The 24,717-nt window shown below is 38.9% G+C and overlaps 1 protein-coding gene across 1 annotated transcript in view; it reads left to right on the plus strand.

The window, feature by feature from the left end:
• The first annotated feature begins 265 nt into the window (after positions 1 to 265).
• Positions 266 to 24,717, plus strand: part of RBM26 (RNA binding motif protein 26) — a 53,807-nt gene continuing 29,355 nt past the window's right edge. The window contains exons 1-12 of the mRNA XM_015851592.2: positions 266 to 755; positions 11,804 to 11,922; positions 12,461 to 12,597; positions 13,454 to 13,542; positions 14,270 to 14,481; positions 16,372 to 16,632; positions 17,753 to 17,992; positions 18,510 to 18,650; positions 19,025 to 19,165; positions 20,069 to 20,180; positions 21,155 to 21,314; positions 22,726 to 22,890. Coding sequence (XP_015707078.2) covers positions 685 to 755; positions 11,804 to 11,922; positions 12,461 to 12,597; positions 13,454 to 13,542; positions 14,270 to 14,481; positions 16,372 to 16,632; positions 17,753 to 17,992; positions 18,510 to 18,650; positions 19,025 to 19,165; positions 20,069 to 20,180; positions 21,155 to 21,314; positions 22,726 to 22,890 — 1,848 coding nt within the window. The 5' untranslated portion in view covers positions 266 to 684. The remainder of the gene's footprint in view (positions 756 to 11,803; positions 11,923 to 12,460; positions 12,598 to 13,453; positions 13,543 to 14,269; positions 14,482 to 16,371; positions 16,633 to 17,752; positions 17,993 to 18,509; positions 18,651 to 19,024; positions 19,166 to 20,068; positions 20,181 to 21,154; positions 21,315 to 22,725; positions 22,891 to 24,717) is intronic.

The raw sequence follows: 24,717 nt of genomic DNA on the forward strand, positions 1-24,717 counted from the left end.
AACTGTTGACATTTATGATACTTCGCATCACAGAGGAAGGAGAAATGCTTTCTCACATTTCTGTTTCTCGGAGGCGGGTTTCGTTATGACAGCATCCCCTCCAATCCCCAGAAGACTCTCTTCCCTGCCAAGAGCCGCCTCCACCCGCTCTGGGCAGAACCAACTAGAACAGCCAACCCCACAGCCGCCATAGCTTCCATCACCTCCCCTATTACCGCCACACAGCGTGGCCTGGCTCCTCCTCTTCTCGCGAGACTCCTTATGCTCGCGACAGCGGCGCGCCGCCATCTTACCTGCTCGCTCGCTCGCTCGTCCGTTCGTTCTGCCTCGCTCTGCGGCTGAGGGGGGGGCGGTGCGTTTCGGGGCCGCGCTCGGTGCTCGCCGGCCGCTGCCGAGGAGCAGGACAAGGGGAACCGCGGGGCGGCCGGGCCGCGTTACCCGGAGAAGGAGAAGCGAGAGCGGGGCCCGCGAGGAGCAGCCGCCGCTCGGTTGGTTCCGCCCCCTTCGTGGCGCTGGGCCTCCTGCCCCTGCCGAGCGGCCTCCGCCGAACCGAGAGGCGGCCTCGGGGGGCAGGGGGAGGCGCGGCGGGCGCCGAGGTCTGTGCCGGCGGGGCGGCACGGAGCCCGCCGCCGTCGTTGGTGGTGCTGCTGCTGCCGGGGAGGCGCGGGGCCCGGGCCGCTCTGGATGGTGGTTAAAATGATCATAGAAAACTTCGAGGCGCTGAAATCCTGGCTCAGCAAAACGTTGGAGCCCATGTGAGTAGCCGCGACCCCGCCTCTCTCCCTCCTGAATAACCTCTCCCTTGGAAAAGACGGGGCGGTTAGGGCAGGTGAGCGCTGCGAGGCAGAGCTCTGGCGTTACTACCCGGCAGGTGCCCTCGGCTCGCCCTTCTTCCCCGCCTCCGTCGGGCACCGCGGGGCTGTGCCGTGCCCCCGCTTCTCGGCACGGTCCTCAGCGGGGAGGTAGCGCCGTCCTTCTCGTGAGGATGCAGCTTCTCCCCCTAGCGACCGCGTTCACCGCTACCGCTCGTGTTCCCTCCCTTTGTAGTGAGCGGAGATAATGTCTGCGAGCGCGGCCCGCTCAGCTCGCCCCGTGGAGGCCGGGGAAGTGGGCTTCGGCTGCCAGCCTGGTGTTCTCAGGGCTCCCGTGTGGGGGTGACGTGTTTCCTACGTCGTTCGCAGTTGTTTGGCACACTGATGTTCCCCCCCCCCGCCCCCCACAGCTAAAAATTGCATCAGTTACATAGAGCTCTGGGGAGTAGGAGCCCCAGAGAGTAATTTGCTTATTTGTGAATACCTGCTTGGCTTCTGAGCATAGCATTCATGCTAGTAATAAGGACTCTTCTGCAAATAGTCAGCCCACATAGCATAGATCATCCCTCACTGGATAATATTCTGGTAGCATTAATATGGGAACTTGGTTTTAAATGTTTTGTGTTCTGGAAGTATGGTGCCTATTGACATTTCAGATCAGTGCAAGTTCTTGTCTTGGCATTATGAAATACCACTCTAACATGTCTGTATTAAGTTATTGGAGCATGATTTGAGTCAGTATAACCACAACTTATAAATGAACTCCGGTGTTAACTTTTCTTTTGAGTTACTTGTCCATGATGGGCTTTGACAGTGTTGAATTGAGCCAGAGAGGGGGATCAGCTCTATGTTTTCCACTGACGTTAGTTAAGTATATGTAGATACACACACAGTTTGTATGGCCCACGTTGAAATAGCCTGAATAAGGCTCAGGACCTGGGTAGTGGTTATTCTTTTTTATGTAAGACAACGCTGAAGTAAGTGACTCTTGAACTTCATTCCTGTGGGCTTTGAATTAGGCCTGCACCAAATTTCTCTGAGCGCACTTACACAAAAGGTTTAATCCTTAATGCCGTGACAGGATTTTATTTTAAGTTTTATTTGGAAAAAGAGAAGCCTTTCTTATGAAGGATGTGAAGTAATCTTCCTCTTGTGTAAATATAAGGTGTTACTGAAATAACAAAGCATGCTCTGTTTTGTGCTAATACATCTAGCTGACCTATTACTAGCAATAGTCTTCTGACACAGAATGTTGATTTGAACGTTTTCTTCAGTGTTAGTGTTCAGTTTGATATGTCTTTAGAGCATGTTGTTCAGGAGATTTGTAACAGGTAATGCTTTGGAAAGACTTGTAGCTGCCTACATAAATGCTGGTGATTTGAAATGATAGGTCATACACGATTCTTCTCAGGCAGCTACTGGGGGTTGATACGTTGGCTTCAAACAATTTAGGAGTATTGTCAGATTCTGGGAGTTCTCAGACTGGAATCCTGCTGGTGACGATTGCAGTAAAGCTTCAGTAGGCTTCAAAATGACTTTCGTTATTGAGTGTATATGCTGGGTTATTTTGATTTTACAGGTCTGTATCCAAAGGCTTTTCTGCTTTTGAGTATTTATTCTGCTTCTCTGCATTTGATTATTGCACATCAGAAGTTTGACTTCACTGGTTTATTTTAGATTTCTTATGAGTGATCTAAAAAGCATAAAAAAATTTGCCAGATAAGATTTAGCTTGAGGTCAGTATGGTTCCTAAGGCTCTCCCCAGGCTTCATTCATCAGTGACAAATAGTGGTAACTTACCACAGAATCACAGAATTGTAGGGGTTGGAAGGGACCTCTAGAGGTCATCGAGTCTAACCCTCCTTCCAAAGCAGGTTCCCTACACCATGTCACACAGGTAGGCGTCCAGGTGGGTCTTGAATATCTCCAGAGAAGGAGACTCCACCACCTCCCAGGGCAGCCTGTTCCAGTGCTCCGTCACCCTCTCTGTAAAGAAGTTCTTGTGCACATTCGTGCGGAACCTCCTGCGCTGTAGTTTCATCCCGTTACCCCTTGTCCTGTCCCCACACACTACTGAAAAGAGACCAGCCTCGTCACTATGCCCCCCACACCTCAGGTATTTATAAACCTGGATCAAGTCCCCTCTCAGCCTTCTTTTCTCAAGGCTAAACAGACCCAGTTCCCTAAGTCTCTCCTCACAGGGGAGATGCTCCAGGCCCTTCACAATCTTAGTGGCCCTCCACTAGACTCTTTCCAAGAGATCCCTGTCTTTTTTTACTGGGGAGCACAGAACTGGACACAGTTATCATCATAAGAAGCCTAGGATATCCAGTGTTCCTCTGTTTGTCTGCTGTCTGCCAGCGATACTCAACAGTTAAAGGCTGCAGTTGGAAATTTCAGGGTTTGAGTGTTAGTGATCACTTAAGGCACCACAGTGTTTCTGTTAAGATAAACGAAACGTGTGAACAGTTCATATGTGCTTCTGGTGCTTGAAAAGTATGTTGTGGGGTAGTTAATTGCTAACCCGGAAGATGTTGAGGTTTTTGAATTCTTCGGGAGGAAAAAAGCCAGCAGGAACTGTTAAACTCAGTTATCACTGTGTTTTATGTTGTGGCTGCCCAGGGAGGTGGTGGAGTCTCCTTCTCTGGAGATATTCAAGACCCGACTGGACATCTGCCTGTGTGACATGGTGTAGGGAGCCTGCTTTGGCAGGGGGGTTGGACTCGATGATCTCTAGAGGTCCCTTCCAACCCCTACAATTCTGTGATTCTGTGATTGTGTTCTATACAGATGTATCATCCCATTACACACTTAGTGTAGAGGTGTTGTCATTTCCCACCAGTCAAGTACCTTGGAGATGCTTCTGATCTCAGGTACCTGAAATGCACGCCCATAGCCAGAGCTTCTGACTGTATGGAAATTTTAGTATACAGTTACTTCTTTAGGACTGCAGGTGTTATACTAGCACGTAAAGACCGTAACTTCTGGTCACAGGTTACTTTAGGCTGGAAGTAACTTTTTACTTGTCTTTTGCTTCAAATTAAACAAAAGCATGTGGAGTCTGTGCATCTCAGGGCTTCTTCTAAATCTTTAGCTGCAAGATAGGCAGGTGAATTTCCCAATTAGATGAAGAAACATATAATCATATCCTTACGGTGCTGTTGTCTCGTAGTTGCAAAGTATGAAATGTTTTATAAGTAAAGAAATATCCTACGCACCTCTATGGATCTGTATTTGCCTAATAGATATCTGGAGCTTGGTAGTTAGCTGCTGTTTTCCAAGCTGTCCACTTCAAAGTATCCAGGGCTTTTTAATCTTGGTGTGTAATTTGTTGCAAAGGCTGTGGAGTGTATAATCCTGAAACATTTGTTTCAGTACTAGAAAGCAGTAATGTCTGTAAAGGTTGCTTCTTTTAACTAGAAAATTTTCTCTTTAAAATATTGTAAAGTGTAAGCAAGAATATGAACTTTATAATTTTCCTCAGCACAGGAAAGACGTGGAGGTACTGGAGCAGGTCCAGAGAAGGGCAACGAGGCTCGTGAAGGGCTTGGAGAATCAACCCTCTGAGGAGAGGCTAAGGAAGCTGGGGCTGTTTAGTCTGGGGAAAATGAGGCTGAGGGGAGACCTTATCGCCTTCTTCCAGTACCTGGAAGGTTCTTACAAGTGAGAGCGGGGCAGGTCTCTTCTCGCTGGTGACAAGTGACAGGACGAGGGGAAATGGCCTCAAGTTGTGCCAGGGCAAGTTTAGGTTGGATATTAGGAAGAACTTCTTCACAGAAAGGGTAGTTAGGTACTGGAACAGGCTCCCCAGGGAGGTGGTTGAATCACCATCCCTGGATGTGTTTAAGAGCCGTTTGGATGTGGTACTTAGGGATATGATTTAGTGGAGGGTTTTTAGAGTTAGGGTACTGGTTAGGCTGTGGTTGGACTTGATGATCTTCAAGGTCTTTTCCAGCCTTGGTAATTCTATGATTCTATAATGAAACAAGTGTTGTGTATATGTTTGCATAGACTAGATGCGGTTGGGTTACATGCACATAGTGCCTCTCTCTGGGAAGTACTGTTCATAGATAAGAACCTTTGGAGAGGGTAGGAGGGGAGGGAGGGAGGGAATGTCAGCATATAAGTTTCAGAGTTTATTTATTCACTTCCTGGACTGTTCTAATGCCTTTGTCAAAGCCTTGGTGATCCTCCATACAAATGCTTTATCTGAGATGGGTTGTGTTGTAGAAAGGCAGAAATGGCGAGTGCTGCTATGCTGGAGCTTATATACATTCCAGCTCTGCTTGAAGGGTGGTACTTCTTCAGTGACTTTCTGCAGTCCTCCAAAGTATAGGCCTTTTATTCCTTTTTTTTTAATATATATATATATAAATTTGTGTGTGATTTTGGAAATAACCTTGGTTCACAGAGAATTACATAACATGCACACAACCATTAATGATACCTGTATGTGAATGTAGTAGCAGTGTAAACAAAGTACCAGTCCTTTTCTGCTGCGTCTGCTTTGCATTTGACTAGAACAATCTTGTATGTTTAACTCAAGCTATCTCTGTGTTGAATATACATGTGTCAGTGGTTGTCTTCACTGCTTGCAGACTGCGGTGTGCTTACTTTCTAGTATTACATAACTTTTTCTCATCCATGCTGTGGCAACACTGAACTTGAAATATAACCTCGTGTCTATCACCTCTAAGTTTTGTACTAACAGAGACCTTGCTATGCCTTTTCTGTTGTGATGGATTTCTTTTCTGCAAGTCTGTTCTAGATCCCGTATAAACTGTGTCTATATGCTTGTTAACATGTTAGGATCTGGCTTGGCAGATTGGTAGGGGGCAGGTCTTTTTCATTTTATTGCTAGCTGTGTTGTATAAATGCTGCACACAAACACTTCGCCTTTATAAGATGCTGTAATATTCCACCACATTGCCCTAATTCTTCGCAGTGGAAAATTATCTTGTTTTTAATTACTTTGTGTAAAATAAGTGTAATTAAACTCTTCTGCTGGCCGGCTGAATTTTTACTTACAAGTTGAGTAAGCTTCCTGTATCTGTTTTTTTCCTCTTTGCTGTATTTAGGTTTCAGAAAACATTTGTGCAGTCACAAAGTCAGACTTGCAAAGAGGAAAAAAGAAATATTGAAACAATGTTCAATATTTAGGCACCCCTCATTGAAAGTGAAAGGCTTTTTTGCATCATTTATTTCTGTAAATGATAACGGCATTCAAACTATTTTGACAGAATAAAGTCCATATTGAGGAATATTGAAGAGTGTGTTTGTCATTGGAATGTTCTATGGGAAACAGAACGTGCGGGTGTTCACTTATTCCTTCACTCTACTCCTGGTTGCTGTGCTTTTCAGTCTTTCGTTGTTAAATCTCAATACGTTCCTTACGTGGATGAACGATCTTGCTTAATTATTTTGGATCTTGCTTAATTATTAATAGGATGCTGGTTAAGTTATCTTCTCCCACTAGCTTGTGAATAAAAGGTACTTAGGTACTGGAATAGGCTCCCCAGGGAGGTGGTTGAATCACCATCCCTGGTTGTGTTTAAGAGCCGCTTGGATGTGGTACTCAGGGATATGATTTAGTGGAGGGTTTTTAGAGTTAGGGTTCTGGTTAGGCTGCAGTTGGACTTGATGATCTTCAAGGTCTTTTCCAACCTGGGTAATTCTATAATTCTAAAGGAATTTTAACAGTGGTGTAAAGAATATGCTAGTGACACAAGATACTGAAAGAGTAGAAATTGAATGAAAATCTTTGTCATTTCTTTGTATGTTCATGGTGTCCGCTGTCCTCCCAGAAAGACTTAACATCCCACCTGGAGGCTTCACTTTAACTTCCCAGAAGCTTCCTAAGATGTTCTAAAGCATAACAAGAAAAAAAAAGGAGTTTATTTAATTTTCTGTTAACACTTTACATTAGAGTATGACCAATATAAATGAGGCATGGATGCATGTAATTGTATCACTTCTGATGTCACTTGTCTGCATCTATTAAACTTGGGAAGTCTGGAAAAGGTTCTGTGACAGAATTGCAGTATTGGGATTATAAGAAGGGATACATGAAATCAGGAAATAAAATATGAGAAAGTTTTTCTTATTTTGCTATACCTTCCTCATTCTTACTCTGTACTCTGCCAGGGGTGAAATGAACTCCTCGGTTGCATCACAAGGTGCAGAGAAAACAGTGATTTTTGCTTTCTGCATTGAATGTGTGCTGAGCAGCCAGCAAGCTAACAGCAGTTCTGCCCCTTGGGAGCTCTTCTGAGTCTAGAAGGTGGCATTGTAAGCTGTTGGTTGTTGGTTGCAGCTGTATGAGCCTGTCAGATTGGGATATCATATTTTAGAACTACACTAATGACATCAGTATTTTGGATAAGAGCATTGGCGGCTGCTGCGTTCCTCAGTGGATGTCTGTGCTTATAAAGAGCCATCAAAAATGTCTCAAGATGGGTCAGACCTTGCTGAGTGAATCTGTCACTCGTTGAATTTCTGAGCGCTGGAGCTTTTTACAGATGTTTGAGTGCAGAATCTTGCAGCAACACAATCAAATACCTACTTTAGACCAGGTGCTCTGCTCAGTGAGCAACAAGCTTTTTCTGCACACAGTCACGCCTGCAAATGCAAAGCACTCAAAGATAGCCACATCCACTGTGGTTAATGTCCGGAAAGCAAATGGGATCCTGGGCTCCATCAGGAGAGGGGTGGTCAGCAGGGATAGGGAGGTGATCGTCCCTCTCTACTCGGCTCTTGTGAGGCCCCATCTGGAGTACTGTGTCCAGGTGTGGAGCCCTCAGTACAAAAAAGACATAGAGATTTTGGAAAGGGTCACAAAGATGATCAGAGGGCTGGAGCACCTCCCCTATGAGGACAGGCTGAGGGAGTTGGGTTTGTTCAGCCTAGAGAAGAGAAGGTTGCGGGGTGACCTCATTGCAGCCTTTCAGTACCTGAAGGGAACTTACTCCCAGGAGGGGAGTAAACTCTTCGAAAGGGCTGACAATAGCAGGACACGGGGAAATGGTTTTAAGTTAAAAGAGGGAAGATTTAGGTTGGATGTCAGGGGGAAGTTCTTTACTAGGAGAGTGGTTAGGCCCTGGAACAGGCTGCCCAGGGAGGTTGTGGATGCCCCATCCTTGGAGGTGTTCAAGACCAGGTTGGACGGGGCCCTGGGCAACCTGATCTAGTAAATGTGTATGTTTGGTAACCCTGCCAGGCAGGGGGGTTGGAACTACACGATCCTTGAGGTCCCTTCCAACCTGGGTCATTCTGTGATTCTGTAATGTCAAGCACTGAGCAGCGTGCTAGAGAAGTATAAATATGAATCTGTAGGCAACAAAACCGGACTGTGAAAGTTAAAGTTGTGATTTCTGAGGATCAAGGTGAGACACATAACATGTACCTACACGTTACTTCCTTTACAGAATGATAGTTCCCTGCCTGGAGGTTTTCAGGCGTGCTTTTGTGGTTTCAGTCTATTGTGGTAGTTTAAATTTGTCAAGAAACTAGTTTCAGGACTTCCAGGTCATTTCCCACTCCCCTCCCCCCCCTTCCCTTTGAGTAACAGGTAACAGCTTTCAGATTATAGTTGGAGAGCTGCAGTTTGGGAGGTGGTTGTTTTTTCTCTTTTCTCAGTGGTTAAAATGGTTAGGTACCCTGTAGTTAAACACCACTTAGGGATTGTTCCCTTTGGAATTTGAGTAGAAGAGCCAGCTGTTGTTACCAGAAAGTAGACTTTGCTTATACACACTAACCTAGCAAAATACATCTTTAGTGTAGTCAACATTACTCAGTGAATTGAGGTGTGAGGGGCAAAGTGGCGAGGCCAGGCTCTTTTCAGCAGTGTGTGGAAACAGGACAAGGGGAAACAGCCAGAAGCTGGAGCATAGGAAGTTCCGCATGAATGCGCGCAAGAACTTCTTTACGGTGAGGGTGATGGAGCACTGGAACAGGCTGCCCAGGGTGGTTGTGGAGTCTCCTTCTTTGGAGATATTCAAGACCTGCCTGGATGCCAACCTGTGTGACCTGGTGTAGGGAACCTACTTTGGCAGGGGGTTGGACTCGATGATCTCTGGAGGTCCCTTCCAACCCCTACAATTCTGTGATTCTGTAATTAGTACAGAAAACTGGTAGGTTGATTGTTGATTAAAGAACTGCAAAGAATTAAGTTTACTCATAATTTGAAGTTTATAGTTTTAAATTAAAACTAAATTAGAGGGGAAAAAAAAGACTACAGAGAAAAGGAACTCCTTCAGCCAGAGTTACTCATGCATTTTCAAATATCCAGTGCTTGAATCTTTTTATGGCTTAGACTTGCTTTTACATGTTTAGTTTTCTTGAGCTGCTTTTTCTTTATTTCCAACGGTCATTTGGAATAACTTCAACAAAACTGAATGAGATTGGAAATAGTTTTTCCTTGAGTTTTGTTGTAGCTGTGAATTCTTGCTTCTGCAATGGAGCAGAGTATTTGATTGGACATAACATTGCTTTTCCAGTGGTTAGAGGTATCCAGACCATTCCTTGAAGAACACGTGGAATTCTAGCAAGGGTTTTTGTCCATATAAGCCTGTGTGCTGGGCAGTGCTTACTAAAGCAGGATTTCTAGAGCAGTCTCCCTTGTCTAGTGTAGAGTATTTGACACAGTGTGTTTGACTAACGCATGAGTCTCTGCTAAAAAGCATTGCCAGGGGTAAAAACATTTAGTGATTCCAATCATTATCATGAACCTAGAAAGTGGGGTGTAATAAAACGCTCTGCATTGTTTAATTGTAGCAGACACTGGGATATACATCCCTGCACTGGCAGTTGGCTCAGATTACTTGTACCAAATTCACTTTGCTTGCTCATTTTAGAAAAACAATAAGAGACAAGGAGAAAATGTATGTGATTATTGTTGTGTGCAGCATAGGCCTGTGAAAACTTGAGGGAACACGTGTAAAAGATTTGGGAAATGTTATTTTACTTGTTTAAATGCATGGGCATGTTTTTCGAGTAACCAAATAATAGCATAAGAATAAAGTTAAATCTAAACTTGTCAGAGTTTTACTGCATGTATTTGATTTTTGCTGAGGTCATGTTTTTTTGGGATGTTTTCTTGAGAGTGTCTTGGAGTCATTTCAGTGTATGAAATGATATTCTGAGGTTAATGTGCGGGATGACAAGAAAAAAGCGCTGAATGTATGTGTGCAGTATGTGTTAGTGTTAAACCTTTTGGAATCTAGGTGGCTTTCCAGACAAGAGTTTGTGTTTTCTCTCCTGCTTTTAGAAAAGGAATTATTTTAAGCTGAGTGTGAGGCTGTCTTACCATCGCTACTCTAGCAGCTGGAGGTTTAATAAACTGCAGGGGCTTTTTCCTTTTTTGACTAAGTCCTTTTTTCTGTTGTTGTTGTTCACTGAGGAGTTATGGAGGCACACACGTGTCATGACATGTTAATGACTTCTGAGTTTGTGTTACAAAAAATGGTGGGAACTCAAATAAAAAGTGAGCTCTCTTGGCTGGGACCTCTCTCTGCCAGCTACCTCATTGCACAGACAGCCTTAAGGCGTGGGCTTCCAGATGGTCTGGGTGGGTGATGTGCAATTCTGCTGTTCTTGATATATAGAGTCACGTTCCTGTTTCTGAGGTGACTTGATGTTTGAGCAGCAGTCTTGTAGGTAGACAATTATTAAATCTGAACTGGAGTAAACCAGATGTGATGCTCAGAAGACAAATTTTCTGAAGAATTTTCAGTCATTGTGCAGCCTGTTACTCAATTGGCAGCATATATTTGTGTTTTGTTGGTTTTGTGTGTGCAGATTCTTTTGGGGTTGAAACTGGTTGTAAACTCCCATCTCCTATATCTATGAATAATGCAGGCTAACACAGAAGATTGTGCTCTGTCCCTTAGCAGCTCATGTTGCTTCTGCAGCATGAAATACTGCTGTTGCCTGTTTTCTTCAGGGTACTGGGTTATGTTTGAAGCTTTGACCTCTAACTTTAGAGAGCACAATTGTGAGCCCAAGGTATCCTCAGGGCCTGCTTAAGACAGATGCTGACAGATCTGCTTCCTTTGCTTAATGGATATGTTTGTGTGGAGAATGTGGTGCTGGAGATAGCTTCTTTGAGGAAAGGAATTATGTAGTGTGATATCTAGCATGATATTGTGAAGGATGTGCTTTCAGGGCCTGAAACACATTAGTTATCAACAGTTAGACTTTTCATTAAGCCTCAGTGCTGAAATTTCATATGTTTTAATGTAGAAGAGATTGGGAGTAGCTGTTCTATTCTGTTCAGCTATCGTGGACGTATTCACTGGAAATGTATTTATATAACACCGAAATTCAGTGCAACAACCTGAGTATATTTTAATTTCCCTCATTTCACAGTTGTTTTTGATGCAGAGAATATACAGTTAGGATGCATCAGTGTGATCGTCTTTCCTCATTGGTTTCTTAAAACTATTGCTTAAGTAGTAGTATTAAGTAGTATTAACTTTGGTCATCACCCAGACAGCTGGCTGTCTCTAACACATCATCAATGTGCATATGGTAATGGAAATCTTCATTTCAGTAGCATAGTTTCTGCTATATTATTTCTTTCATTTCTATTCACATAGGCTAACTTTACACTACTAAGAGTTACCCAGTACTACAGATCAGTCTTCACTGATTTCATAATGGAGAAATTATGGAAGTACTTATTGTAGCTCTTATTATTCTTCAGGACTATTAGGCAGTTGAAGCCCTAAATAGTTTGTTCTAGTTTGCTTTGAAATGGTGTGTGGAGTATTGTTTGGAAAATCTCACTTCTAAGAAATTACTTCTCTGAAGAAAAATGTGATGCTTAGTGATCTTTCATCTCTGGACTCACTCTTAGAAAATACCCCCAGATGTTTTTCGATTACTTTACAAGTAAAGATTTCGATCCTCTATATGGAATTGGTGATACTAGTTTTAGATATTCAGTTTCATAATTTAATCTCTTCTGTGTGTTTTTGTTAATCTGTTTGCAGATGTGATGCAGATCCATCTGCCCTAGCTAAATATGTTCTGGCTTTGGTAAAGAAGGATAAAAGTGAAAAGGAGCTGAAGGCATTGTGTGTTGATCAGCTGGATGTATTTCTTCAGAAAGGTATGTCATGACTCTTAAGCTTGATTGAAAAGTTTAATTCAAACAGACTTTTAATGTAGACTTCTTTGTCCATTTCTTCATCAGCTTTATTACTTGAAAGTATGTATTTCAATTTGCATGAAGGAATAAAAAAGAAAAAAGGACAAAAGCCACAGGTTTTGCATAATTTATAGATTTAATTTCTTTGTTTTATTTCTTAAGTGTGTATTTTTTTTGTCTGTTTTTATTCCTGGAAGAAAACTAAGAATGTTAGGAATTACTGCCTGAATTAGAAGCCCTGAATCTTTCTGTATGTTAAAAAATGTTCTTCTAGGTGGTTGATAAGAAGATACCAAAAATATGAATGCCTATATGAAACACTGTAATTATTGACATGTTTCTTGACCTTGTAAAAGTCCTTTTGAAATACGAAGTATAAAAGCAAAGTTGAGGAGGGTGGGGGGAATGTGCAAATAATTGTTTGAACTTTTTTGAACTTTTTTAGTTTTTAAAAGCATATATTAGGTTTGAAGACTGAATATTTATTCTTTACTTTTAGAAACTCAGATATTTGTGGAAAAACTGTTTGATGCTGTGAATACAAAAAGCTATCTACCTCCACCAGAACAGCCATCATCAGGAAGCCTAAAAGTAGAGTTCTTTCAACACCAGGAGAAGGAGACAAAAAAAGAAGAGGTAAACGCTGACATCATTTTATCTGTGTACCTTTTTTTATTCCTTCCCATGACTTACTTATTTAGTTCAACTGCATCATGTGTGTTTATTAATAGCCCCAAGTTTAGTATCAAAATTTGCACTGCAACTTTAAGATGTCTGGTGGTTTGTGTCTCATATGTTAAGCACAGCGTTTCTGAACATAAGAACGTAGGTAATAGAATTTCCTGAGTAAATCAAAATGGTTCTTACTGTGCAAATGGAAACAGAGTTCCTGGGTATTGCAGAATGTGCGGCACAATCCAATCTGCATTAGTTTTTTTGCTCAGGAGACTGCTCTAATTAATGCTGCCCTTTTAATTTGCCATTTCAAATGACAGTACTCATTCATTAAGCTGTTTGATCCTGGAAATGTTCTGGCACTGGTGTTTACATGGTTCTATGACCCAGAGAAGAGTAGGTTAGCCCTTTTTCAATAGCTGCTTAGGTTTGGTTGCATGAGTGTTTAACCATTATGTCAACAATGTAATCTGCTGAAAAGACGTTATTATGCCACTCATGGAACATTCCTGTGTACCCAGGTCTTTCACTGTAGCTCAATATGGATTTCTCCACCTGTATCAAAAGTAGTTGTATTTCCAGTGCAGCATAATAAACATTTCTTATACTACTTAATCTTCTCCCAAACAGTGCTCTGAGTATCCTCAGAAATGAGAAATTTAGTATATTATTATATTAGAAGTAAAAATCTTATTCTGTTTCAATTGTTGCTGCAGATTCTGTTCAGTACTTGAGATTTTTGTTTTTATTTGGTTGTACAGAATTCTTTGGTATAGTGTACTGATGTGTTGATCTAATATATATAATTAAAATTCAGATAGTTAAAGAGGAAGAGCGAGAGAAGAAGTTCTCCAGAAGACTAAATCACAGCCCTCCTCAGTCAAGTTCACGCTGTAGAGACACCAGGTAATAAACTTTTCTGAATCTCTTGTATTGTATCTTTGTGACATTACAAATATTTCCTTTACATACAGTCACCTATTAAGTCTAAAATAAAACAGTTGCAACTCAACAAGTGTGCCCCGGTGGCGCAGTGGTTAAAGACGCCGCCTTGCAACACTGGGGCCCGTAGTTCGAATCCCCCCTATGGCGCAAGTGGTAGAAGTGCCGCTCTGCTACACAGAGGCTCGATATCCGGGGGCTGGACTCGATGATCTCTAAGGTCCCTTCCAACCCACACGAAACTATGAAACTATGAAACTCTTATGCAAATGTGTGTATACTGAGAGTATGTGTTATAAGGAACTGTGTAAACTGTAAGTTTATAACTAATACTTTGGACTTTCTGGATTTTTAATATTAGATTTGTAATTTAAATTACAGCACATGACTCTGCTCACTGTTGAGTTTGACTAGCAGTAGTTTTATTTTAGAAGCTTTCCCTTCAGTTGATCTTTTTGATATTTTCTCTTTACAGGAGGTGCATTTTAGGGCAGAACCAATATTTTACATTTAAAAATGTTCAGGATGATGAAAATGAGATGCATAAACCAGATAAAAGTAACTTGATGAGAAAGGAAGGACCATGTTTTTTTGTCTTTTATGTTATTTACCATTGCCATGTTTTCGGATCTTTAATTCTTGTAAGTAATAATCAGCAAAATTACATGATATTACGTTTATTACCATTTAGAAGCCGCGATGAAAGGAAAAAAGATGAACGTTCTCGGAAGAGAGATTATGACCGAAATCCTCCCAGAAGAGATTCCTACAGGGATCGGTACAACAGAAGAAGAGGGAGAAGTCGAAGCTATAGCAGGAGTCGAAGTAGGAGCTGGAGCAAAGAGAGACTGCGGGACAGAGATCGAGACCGAAGCAGAAGCCGAAGTAGAACACGAAGCAGAGGTACCAAGAGTTGGTCTCTAAAATACGGTGAATGCTGCTTACAAAATTTAGACACTAGACTAAAACACTGTGTTCAAGATGTACCAAAATTGCTATCGATGTTCTTGTTTTACTGTTAACTTTTAGCTTTGTTTATTGTGGATATAAATCTTAAGTGATTATGTTCTTAGTTCCTATTTTCCCTTCTTTCCCGCAGTTCTTCTCTGTTACCTCTGATTGTGTTGGCCAATTCTAAATGTTGTGAGACAGGCAGAAGAGACAGAAAAACCCAAGTTAATTGCATTTTGTTAAGATCTAGGGAAACTCAGAATCTGATATCAGAATATGCAAAAATTAATGCTCACCTACAGAGGTAGGACTGGCAGAAACTATGAGTTTGCCAGCAAATTGTTAAACAGATCAGTACAGGTCTGTTGTTTTTGTGTTGTTCCCTCTTTGGTGTCTTCGTAAAAGGCTGAAATTACTATCATAAGTATGTGTATTAGAACACATAGCAGTAGGATTTAAGACCTCTTTAAGTACAGTAGTTTTGCTCTTCAAATTAAGCTTCTTTTTAAAACTTATTCATCTGAAATGAATGCTTTTCCCTTATAGTTGTTACTGATTAATTAAAAACCTCACTAGGAGTTGTATAATCTCTTTATCCTGACTTAAAGAATACATAAGTTAAAATATTATAGAGTAGATCTCCTGTTCATTATTTTATGGGTTTTGTTAACATGGTTTTAGAAGCAAAATGTAGAGTTCCTGAAAATTAGCAAGTGTAAGTTTTTCAATCATCTTATTCATAAGTTCTATAGCTATATTGCAATGTGATTAAATCTTAATTTAAGGAATGTATTATTTTTACTAAAATTTTAATTTCTCAAAGATAGTATCTTACAGTAAAACCTTTGTTCCTGTTTCTAAGAACATAAAGAAGTGCCTGTTTTACCCATATTTGTCTGTCAGTTTTAAGACAATTTTATTAATATTTCTTCAGTGTTCTGTCGTTTGAGTCTGCTAGCTTACATCATGACAGGATTCTACTGTCTTCATCTGTTTGCTTGTTGCTTAATTGATGGTAATGTTAGAAAATGAAGAAGTTAGTATATATTTAGTGTAAAAAAGTCATGCTGCCACTATATATGTTCAGGAGTTTTCCACACCTGTCAAGTATTACTATTTTTCCTGTCATTATGAGGCTTTGTATTTGATTCAGTGCATGCAGTTGGGTGCAGACAAAATGAATATTAACAACGTGAAGCTACAGTAGTAATATAATGTTTCAAGGCACTAAAGATATATCACCTTTATGATGTTTTCAAGTAGTGATTACTGTTTATGGTTGTTTCCCTTTATTGAGGATAGCTTTTCAAATGAAGTTCTTAGAATATATGGATTGCTACAGATGATTTACTATGCTTGAAGTTAAAATATGCTTTGTTTTTATATGGGTATAGTGTACCCTGGTGGTTGACTATGTAATTTTAAGATTATTATTATTATTAATATTTTTCTGATTAAAAATTCTGCACATGGCAGAGAGGTTGGAAGTAGATGATCTTTGAGATCCTTTTCAACCCAGGCTATTCTGTGATTCTATGAAAACTTGGGAATGTAGAATCATGGTATAGTTGAGGTTGAAAGAGGCTTCTGAAAAACATCTAGTTCTGTACCTGTTTTCAAAGCAGACAAACTGGAATGTGTTGCTCAGGATTCCATTCAGTTAAGTTCTAAACAGCTCCAAGTATGGAGGCTCAGCTCTGGGCAATGAGTGAAACATTCCAGTTACTGTTTTTATGATTTGAGATAAATTGACTTAGAGTAAATAAACTTAATGGTTTCTCTGTATCTGGTGAAAATGTACACAATCATCCAATTAACTTTTTTCCCCCTTCTTCTTTTCAGAAAGGGATTTGGGAAAGACAAAATATGATATGGATAGAACAGATCCATTAGAAAACAATTATACTCCAGTTTCTTCTGTAACAAATATTTCATCTGGCCACTATCCTGTACCTACACTGAGCAGCACTATTACTGTTATTGCTCCTGCTCATCATGGAAATAACACTACTGAAAGCTGGTCGGAATTCCATGAAGAGCAGCTGGACCACAACTCCTATGGAAGACCTCCACTGCCAAAGAAACGCTGTAGAGATTATGATGGTAAGTCTAGATTTTCTAAATTGCTTGCTGCAGCTGTGATAGACTCCTTTCTCAAAATAAAGAGGTCATTATTTTTTTTCACGTTCTTCGTTAATACAGTTGTTTGTTTGTTTTTCTGTAACAATTTTTGAATGCATATTTATCCCACTCTTTAAGGACATACCTCATAAATATTTTTATTAGTGCTTCTATGTTTGCTTTTTTTTTTTTTTTTTTTTTTTGTTACATTTATTTTATATGGATAACGGATATTGTTTTGATTTTTATATAAATACTAGTGGACTTTTACCCAGTTTTCTTGTTTTATCTTATGTTTAAGCCAAAAATTATACTTGATTGTTTGGGGGATAATTAGAAACTCACGGATGTCATCAATTTTTGATTTTACTCCATCCTGTCTAAGAGGGATTAATTTACTAGAAGACTCAGGAGTTGTAGCTTCTTAGACTTACATTAAACTGTTTTTTACAGATTAGATATTTCTTAAAATTGAGTATTTTTAATAAGATTTCCCAATAATGTATTTTTCTGAGGCTTTTTTTTTTTCTGTTGTATATCGCAAGTCTAAGGTCTAGGTGAGTTTGTATCAAGAACTCTGATTAGAATAACAGTTTTTAAAAAGAAAAATATGTGGCTAAAGTCTCAGGTTTGCAGGTCTAACTGTTGGAAACACCTAGTTGTAAAATTAGTTGTTTTGAAGTTTTCTTCTAATTTAAGCTGAGCTGCAAAGTGTTGTGGTATAGTCTACAGCTCTACAGGATTCTGGGAAAGGGTCAGAATGTGCAGACAGATATACCTCTTAAAGTAACACCTCCAAGCATGACTGAAACATTGTGTCTTTAAAAGATCATCTATATAGCAGCTTGGTATTTCCAGTTTTTGTGTGTGAAGCAAATAATACTTTGTTGGGAAGCTGTGTTATAGCCACCCTCTAATATTTACTGGCTAGCTAATTACAGTGTGCTTCTTCTCCTGTCTTCAGTTTTACGTTTTGCAGTTGGCCCTATGTGGGATGAATATTTTTCTTATAACTTTTCGATTTCTGTGTTCTGTAACTTTTTCTGAAGCTGAACATAAAGCTCTTAAATGCTAAAAATTATTTTTGTTTTTGATGTTTCAGAAAAGGGTTTCTGTATGAGAGGAGATATGTGCCCTTTTGATCATGGAAGCGATCCAGTAGTGGTAGAAGATGTGAATCTTCCTGGCATTCTGCCTTTTCCAGCACAACCCCCTGTTGTCGAAGGACCACCTCCTCCTGGACTTCCTCCCCCTCCACCAATTCTGAGTCCTCCTCCTGTTAACCTTAGACCTCCAGTACCACCACCAGGCCCTTTACCACCTAGCCTTCCACCTGTAACAGGTAGTTCAGGAAAAAAAAAATAATCAAAAGCATGCAGTGCTAAAAGTTGTTTTAAGAATGTTAGTTATGTTTTTAATAAACTGTACCGTGTTCCCAGTATTGCTTCTTTATGGCAGTCGTTGCAGTGTCAGTTGTATAATTTGCATATAAAGTGTGAATCTTGAATAAGAAACAATATTTCAGTTGTGTCTAAGCAAAAGCATGGCATGGCATAGCAAAACTCAACTCCTTGAGTTTACTTGGTGGAATTGTATAAAAAAACCTGGTATTAGAGAAGAAGAGAAAATCCTGGAAACAAACAGCTGCTAGATTGGAAATATTTTGAGTGTTGAGATGCTTTTGTCTGTGATCTGAGTTACGAGCCTTCTGCCAGTGAAAATGGTTTCATAGGAATTAATGGTGTTTGTTTGTTTGTTTTAATAATCTTAAGAACATTTCAGATCAATTTCCATGTGAGTTTGAGTGTAAAATAAGTCTAGAGAATAATACACTAATACATTGTTTTTCTTTTCCTCAGGACCACCCCCTCCTCTTCCTCCTCTGCAGCCTGCTGGCATGGATGCTCCCCCAAATTCAGCAACTAGCTCAGTTCCTACTGTTGTTACAACGGGTATTCATCACCAGCCGCCTCCTGCTCCACCCTCTCTTTTTACAGCAGGTGTAGTACTGAGGCTTTGCCCACAAGGTTTGCTAAATAGAATAACATTGATTCATATTGTAGTGTGTTTAGAGATAATTTTATAGTTTGAGATCATTGTATCATTTTAAGACTGTGACTGTTATTTAACACTTTTTTTCCCCTACTTTAGTCCAAGACAGAAATGGAAAAAAAATGCATGTAAAATGTAAATCTTGTCTATGGAATAGTGTTTTCATTGTGATAACTTGGCATGGTATTTTTTTAAGATAGTTGTTATACAACAGACTTTGCATTTTAACTGTTTCTTGTAATTAGTTGAAATATAATATTTGCAAACTTTTTTTTTTTTTTAACTGCAGTTTATTTTAATTAGACAATTTATTTGTTACCAGAAACGTACGACACAGATGGCTATAATCCAGAAGCTCCAAGTATAACAAACACTTCCAGACCTATGTATAGACATAGAGTACATGCTCAAAGACCAAATTTGATAGGACTCACATCAGGTGATATGGATCTACCACCCAGAGGTATGCTCTCAAAGCTATAATTGTTTAGCTAGATTTCTTACATTAATGTAAATTGAAGAACTTTTCAGAGAATCTAGTACTGGAAAATGGTTCATTTTTAACTATCTTTTATAGGTAAGAGGAGTTTCATTAGACAAGGAATTTTGCTTATTGTTTTTTCGCAGATAAAATGAAATCTATTACTATAATATCCTACATATATACACTTAGGCATAATAACGAGTCTCTTCCCACATCTTTCATATAGAAAATGTTTTTGTAATAGAATCTTCCTTTTTTTTTCTGTAGAAGCAAGGTAGTCATTTTTATCTGGTAGAGGACAGTCAGTCATCTTAAACTAATAGTTCCTGTGGCCCTGGGAAAGAAGTAGCAGCATACAAAATGAGAAAGGAAGATAATGAAAATGAAAACAGTTGTTTTGAATGTGGGTTTAATCACATCAGTATGTATTTGTATTTAATCTTCGTTTTTTATTGATACACTTTCAGTAAGGATCGCCTCTTTGTATGGTTCCTGTTCTTCAGAAAGAGGCACATCCTTCCCTACCCCATGGTCTTGTTCCTAGTTGTCAGGGTTCTGGAGTGTCCTATGTTTTCTATCAAAAACATTTTTGTGTGTGCCATTTAATAGAAGAATGGAGATGTTAGCAAAAATGGTGCATACCTCAGGATCCTGTATGGGACATTATGAATGGAGGCAGATGTCACCTTTCTTTTATTTTCTGTTTATATGATGTTAATGTGACAAAGTGAAAGCTGTTAGATGTTTTTAGCATCTATTAACAGTTAAGATTAAGAAGATTAGACTGCAGTCATGATTTGATGCAGTTTTTGAACAAGGATCAGTTGTGTTTTTTCAATGCAAACAGAAAATAGAAAGATTAACGTTTTTATCTGTTTACAGAAAAACCTCCTAATAAAAGCAGTATGAGAATAGTGGTAGATGCTGAATCCAGGAAAAGAACAATTGGTGCAGGAGATGGTGGGGTTCCTACAAAGAAGACTTGGTTTGACAAGTAAGTGGTCATTAACACAAGGTTGGCTTAATAGTTGCAGTTCAGTGGAGATCCTTTCTGCATTCTGAAATGTTATGTAGATTATACGTATATATAATTATATAGTTGTATTATGATATATATTATATATATATTATACATATAAATTACATAAATTGCAAGCAAGTTAAAGTGTGAGTAGGCTGGCTATATTAAAATAAATCATACAATAGAGGACAGTAATTGGCTGTCATCTCTCAGAGAAGCTACAGAGATAGCTAGGTTTGCTTTGAATTAAATTTGCTCTCTGAAAGCTGAATTGATGTAAGATATGGAGCCTTGCAGTGCGATACTTACTGGAGATGTCTGGATTTAGTTTTTAGTTTTATTTTTTGCTATTTTGGATTGAGTTGCCAGGTATGTTACTGACATAAAATGTGGAATGTGGTGCTCAGTGACCAGATACACCTGGGATAAAATGTCTGAAGAGATTTTAAGACATTACTGTGTTTGAGGAGAGCCTGGAAATATTAGGAATTTGTGATGAGTTTCAGGGGGAATAACTTGAGAAGCAGCAGCATTTGGAGAGAGTTACCGTGGCATAGTTAATAGCTACTGGCTCAATCAAAATATAATGAATTATCTTAGAGATTTTTGTGGTGAGGTATGGTGAGAGTATGAGTGAGCAAAAATGCAAGTAGAATAGAATCACAAGGTTGGAAAGAACCTACAAGATCATCTAATCCAATCGTCCTCCCTTTACCATACCTACAGAAAACCACTAAACCATATCTCCTAGCTCCCTATCCAGATGCTTAGTACAGAGGCCTGTGTACTGTACCCTTCTACACTTTTCTAAAATTGTATGGGATTTGATTTTTATGCATCTGCCAAACTGTTTGTGTGACACATGCAATCCAGTGTAAGCATGTAACATTTTACATTGTATTCAGTAGCTTACTGTGAATTTCTGGCTTGTTTCTTATTTGTTGCAGGCAAAATTTTAACAGAACAAATAGCCCAGGTTTCCAGAAGAAGGTACAGTTTGGAAATGAAAACACAAAACTTGAATTGAGGAAAGTTCCTCCAGAACTTAACAATATCAGCAAACTTAATGAGCACTTCAGTAAATTTGGAAACTTGGTCAACTTGCAGGTAGGAGTCAACAAAGAGAAGACATGTCTGCTTTGGCTTAATGCTGGCAGTAATTACTAAAAGAAGAATGCCAAGTGTTTTGTAACTAATTTCCTGAAACTGCTCTTTTTATTTTCCTAACATGTTTCTTAAATCTAATCTCCCTGTTTTAATGAAATTATTATTGATGAGTTTGAAGTGAAATGTTCTAGTTCTTATTTAGGTTTTAACAAGGTTTCGTTCTCTCCTCACTGATGAGACTTCTAAAATAATTTATATAAAACATTTAAAATTTTTGGAATGTTTTTTCCTTCATCCTTTTCCGTAAGTATGGATGTAGTGTAAACTTCATTTTTTGAGGTTAATTTTAACTATAGGGAACCTGTATTTCTCATCGAGATAACAATCCCCTTGTTACAATTGGTTTCTAGTCTCATAATTGTGGTGTTTTATCCGTGATGGTTACTTTCCAATGTATCTGAGTGACTCACATTTTGTTTCTTTTTTTAAGCTGACATTTATTAACATAAATAAGCAAAAAATTAGAGAAAGATGCAGAGGAGATGGAAAGAACTTTGATGTTACATATTGTAGGCTGTGTGTAATGTCAGTATTTCATGCCTAATCTCTAAACTACTCAGCCTGATCTTTCATCATGTTTCTTTATCAACAAGAAGTTTCAGACACTAATGCTTTCATGTATGCTTCCCTGCTTGCAGTGAAAGATTAAATGAAGACCTGTAATGCAGTATTTTTGTGTACACTGATACAATAGAGGGTGAACTTCCTGTGCCCATCTGAACATGTAGGGAACTGAAATCTCTCTTAATTGCTCTTAAACTATTGAATGACTGAATGAATATTTATCAGCAAATAAGTGTGTAGTGGCAGGTATTATGGTTCTGTAAGGAAAGGAATGAGAGGAAGAGGGAGGGAAGGAGAATGTGAAAAAGTGGGGGTGGAGAGACAGGTATTGTGAGCTGTGCTTGTCTTCTGGAAGTTGTGATTTTGTTCTTTGAAGGTATCTGAGATAATAATGTTCATTTCCAAAAGAGGAAAACTAAATTGAACTTTGTTTAGCTCTGATATTAACAATGACACTGTGTTTGTTCACATCAGTAATCTGGATTCCAGTGATTCTTCCTCATCTTTCAAACAGTTACATATATTTGCATTTAGAAATTCTGCTTGAGTGCTGAAATTTGTTACTTAACTGTATTAAAGTTTATTAGGATAATCTAAAGGTTTCTTCTCAACACCAGAAGTTTCGAACAGAATCCTGAATGGAAAATGCTCATCTGGTGACCTATGTTAGGTTTAAATTGTAAACTTCTGTGGAGTTTCTGTAACTATGGATTTTGTAGTAATTGTGACAGCAACAAAAATTCTGTGTGCTGTAAGTTTTTTGTTCTTCTATTCTTTTAATGCTTAGGTTGCATATCAGGGTGATCCAGAAGGTGCCCTTATTCAGTTTGCCACACATGAGGAAGCCAAGAAAGCAATATCAAGTACAGAAGCAGTATTAAATAATCGTTTTATCAAAGTTTACTGGCATCGAGAAGGAAGTGCACCACAAATCCAAACTACTGCACAAAAGGTAGAGGATCTAAGTGTGTTCTGACTAAAATTTTATCTAAAATAATTACTTCTAAACATTATTTTTAAATGTTTTTAGGAAGAGTAAGGCAAATACTTTTAAAATACAGAATACTTGGTGTCTCATTCATTTCCAAAATCACTCTTTAATTATTTCTTGGAATTCAGACAGAATGTTCAGGGATATGACTGGAAAGTACTGAAAGAAAACCCTTGTCTTACTGAAGGAGAACACTGCTATGGTATCATCTTATGCAAATGAGGCTTGATGTCTGAATAATGTTTTGACTTTAGCTAATGTAGGCTTTTCTTTATTTTTTCTTCCGGTGAGTCTAAGACAGGTGGTAGAAGTTAGATTTTTAGATCCTTCTTTTTTTCTTGATGGCGTATGTCATCATCATCATCATCCAGTTTTCCAGAGCAGTCCTGCTATAGGGCATTGTACGTAACAGTTTCTTCTGTCCCCTTGTTTTGTAACAAATGTACTGCATACTAAAAGTACTTCTATGGGGTGAGGACCCACCTCACTGTCTCTCCAATGACATCTTTTATGTTTGAGCTTGGGTTCTCATTTATAAATATCTTTGTTACTTTATCTGTTGCTGTGTAACTCAAGAATCTTATTTTCCAAGCTTTCCTTACATACGATTAGCCAGAAGAGGGCAGTGCAGTACATCACTTATGTGAGTACGGCAAGCTCTCTCAAATAGGATAGCTTGAGAAATTACTGCCATCAGTTTATTTGCTGATAATGTCACCCAACTTACAGTGTTACATGTATTGAAAACCAAATATTTGGTTCTTTATGTTAAATAAAATATTTGTAACGTTTTTGTAAGATCACAAATATGCAGCTATAAGTATTGTTAGGATTTTTTAGTCAAGTAACTAGTTTCCCAGTGCATTGCCTTAGACATGTAAACCTTGATGGTTTGTCATAGTTCCTCCAGATATCTGGTCACATTCTGTGTCAAGAAACTACAATTCAAAGTCTAGCGAGGGAGATGGAGGCATGTGGTCAGTGACAAAAAATGGGGAAACAGGAAATTATAAATTTAAATGTAGAACTTTCATGTTCTTGTACACCAGAATAAAAAAAATATCAAATCGTTGAATGAATAAACATACTATTATTATTATTATTATTATTATTATTATTATTATTATTATTATTATTATTATTATTATTATTATTATTATTATTATTTAATTCTTAAGATTTTTTGTGGGGTGAACATTAACTTGTTATTTAAATTTTTAATTGATCATAGCTACAGTTAGTTCAGGTTCTCTTTTTTTAAAGTACTTCAGTTATAGCTGACTTTGCCCTGTAGTGGAGGAATGGATTAAGTGATCTCTGGATGGTTGTTCTTTTAGGATCAGAAACTTTAGGTCAGAAGCACGAGGTTTTTTTTTTGTTGTTGTTGTTATTTTTTGTCTTATGTATTCAACTTACATTTTTGTCAAATTAAAAGACGTTAGCTGTCAGGGTATGACCGTGGTATGTTCAAAGATCAGCTGCTCTGTTCTCTTTCTTCAGTCCTACTAGTCTTCTGGTCATCCTCTTAGAAGATAAGAATGATGTATCAGTGTAAAAAGTGAGAATCTTTTTGACACAAGTTTGTGTTTTGCCTTTCCATAGGTAGCTGAGAAAATAGATTTGTGAAGAGAATCACATTAGGTCACTTTTTACCCAGTTCTAATGTGGACCTTAAGATAGTCAAAATAGATGTTATTGTGAGCTACTTGTGCCAAGTAAATGTTACAGCTGTGTATGCTTTAGTCAGTACAATGTGCCTAATCTCCTGATGTTTTTATGTTTGCTCTC

Source organism: Coturnix japonica, chromosome 1 (assembly GCF_001577835.2).
Source record: "Coturnix japonica isolate 7356 chromosome 1, Coturnix japonica 2.1, whole genome shotgun sequence".
NCBI lineage: Eukaryota > Metazoa > Chordata > Aves > Galliformes > Phasianidae > Coturnix > Coturnix japonica.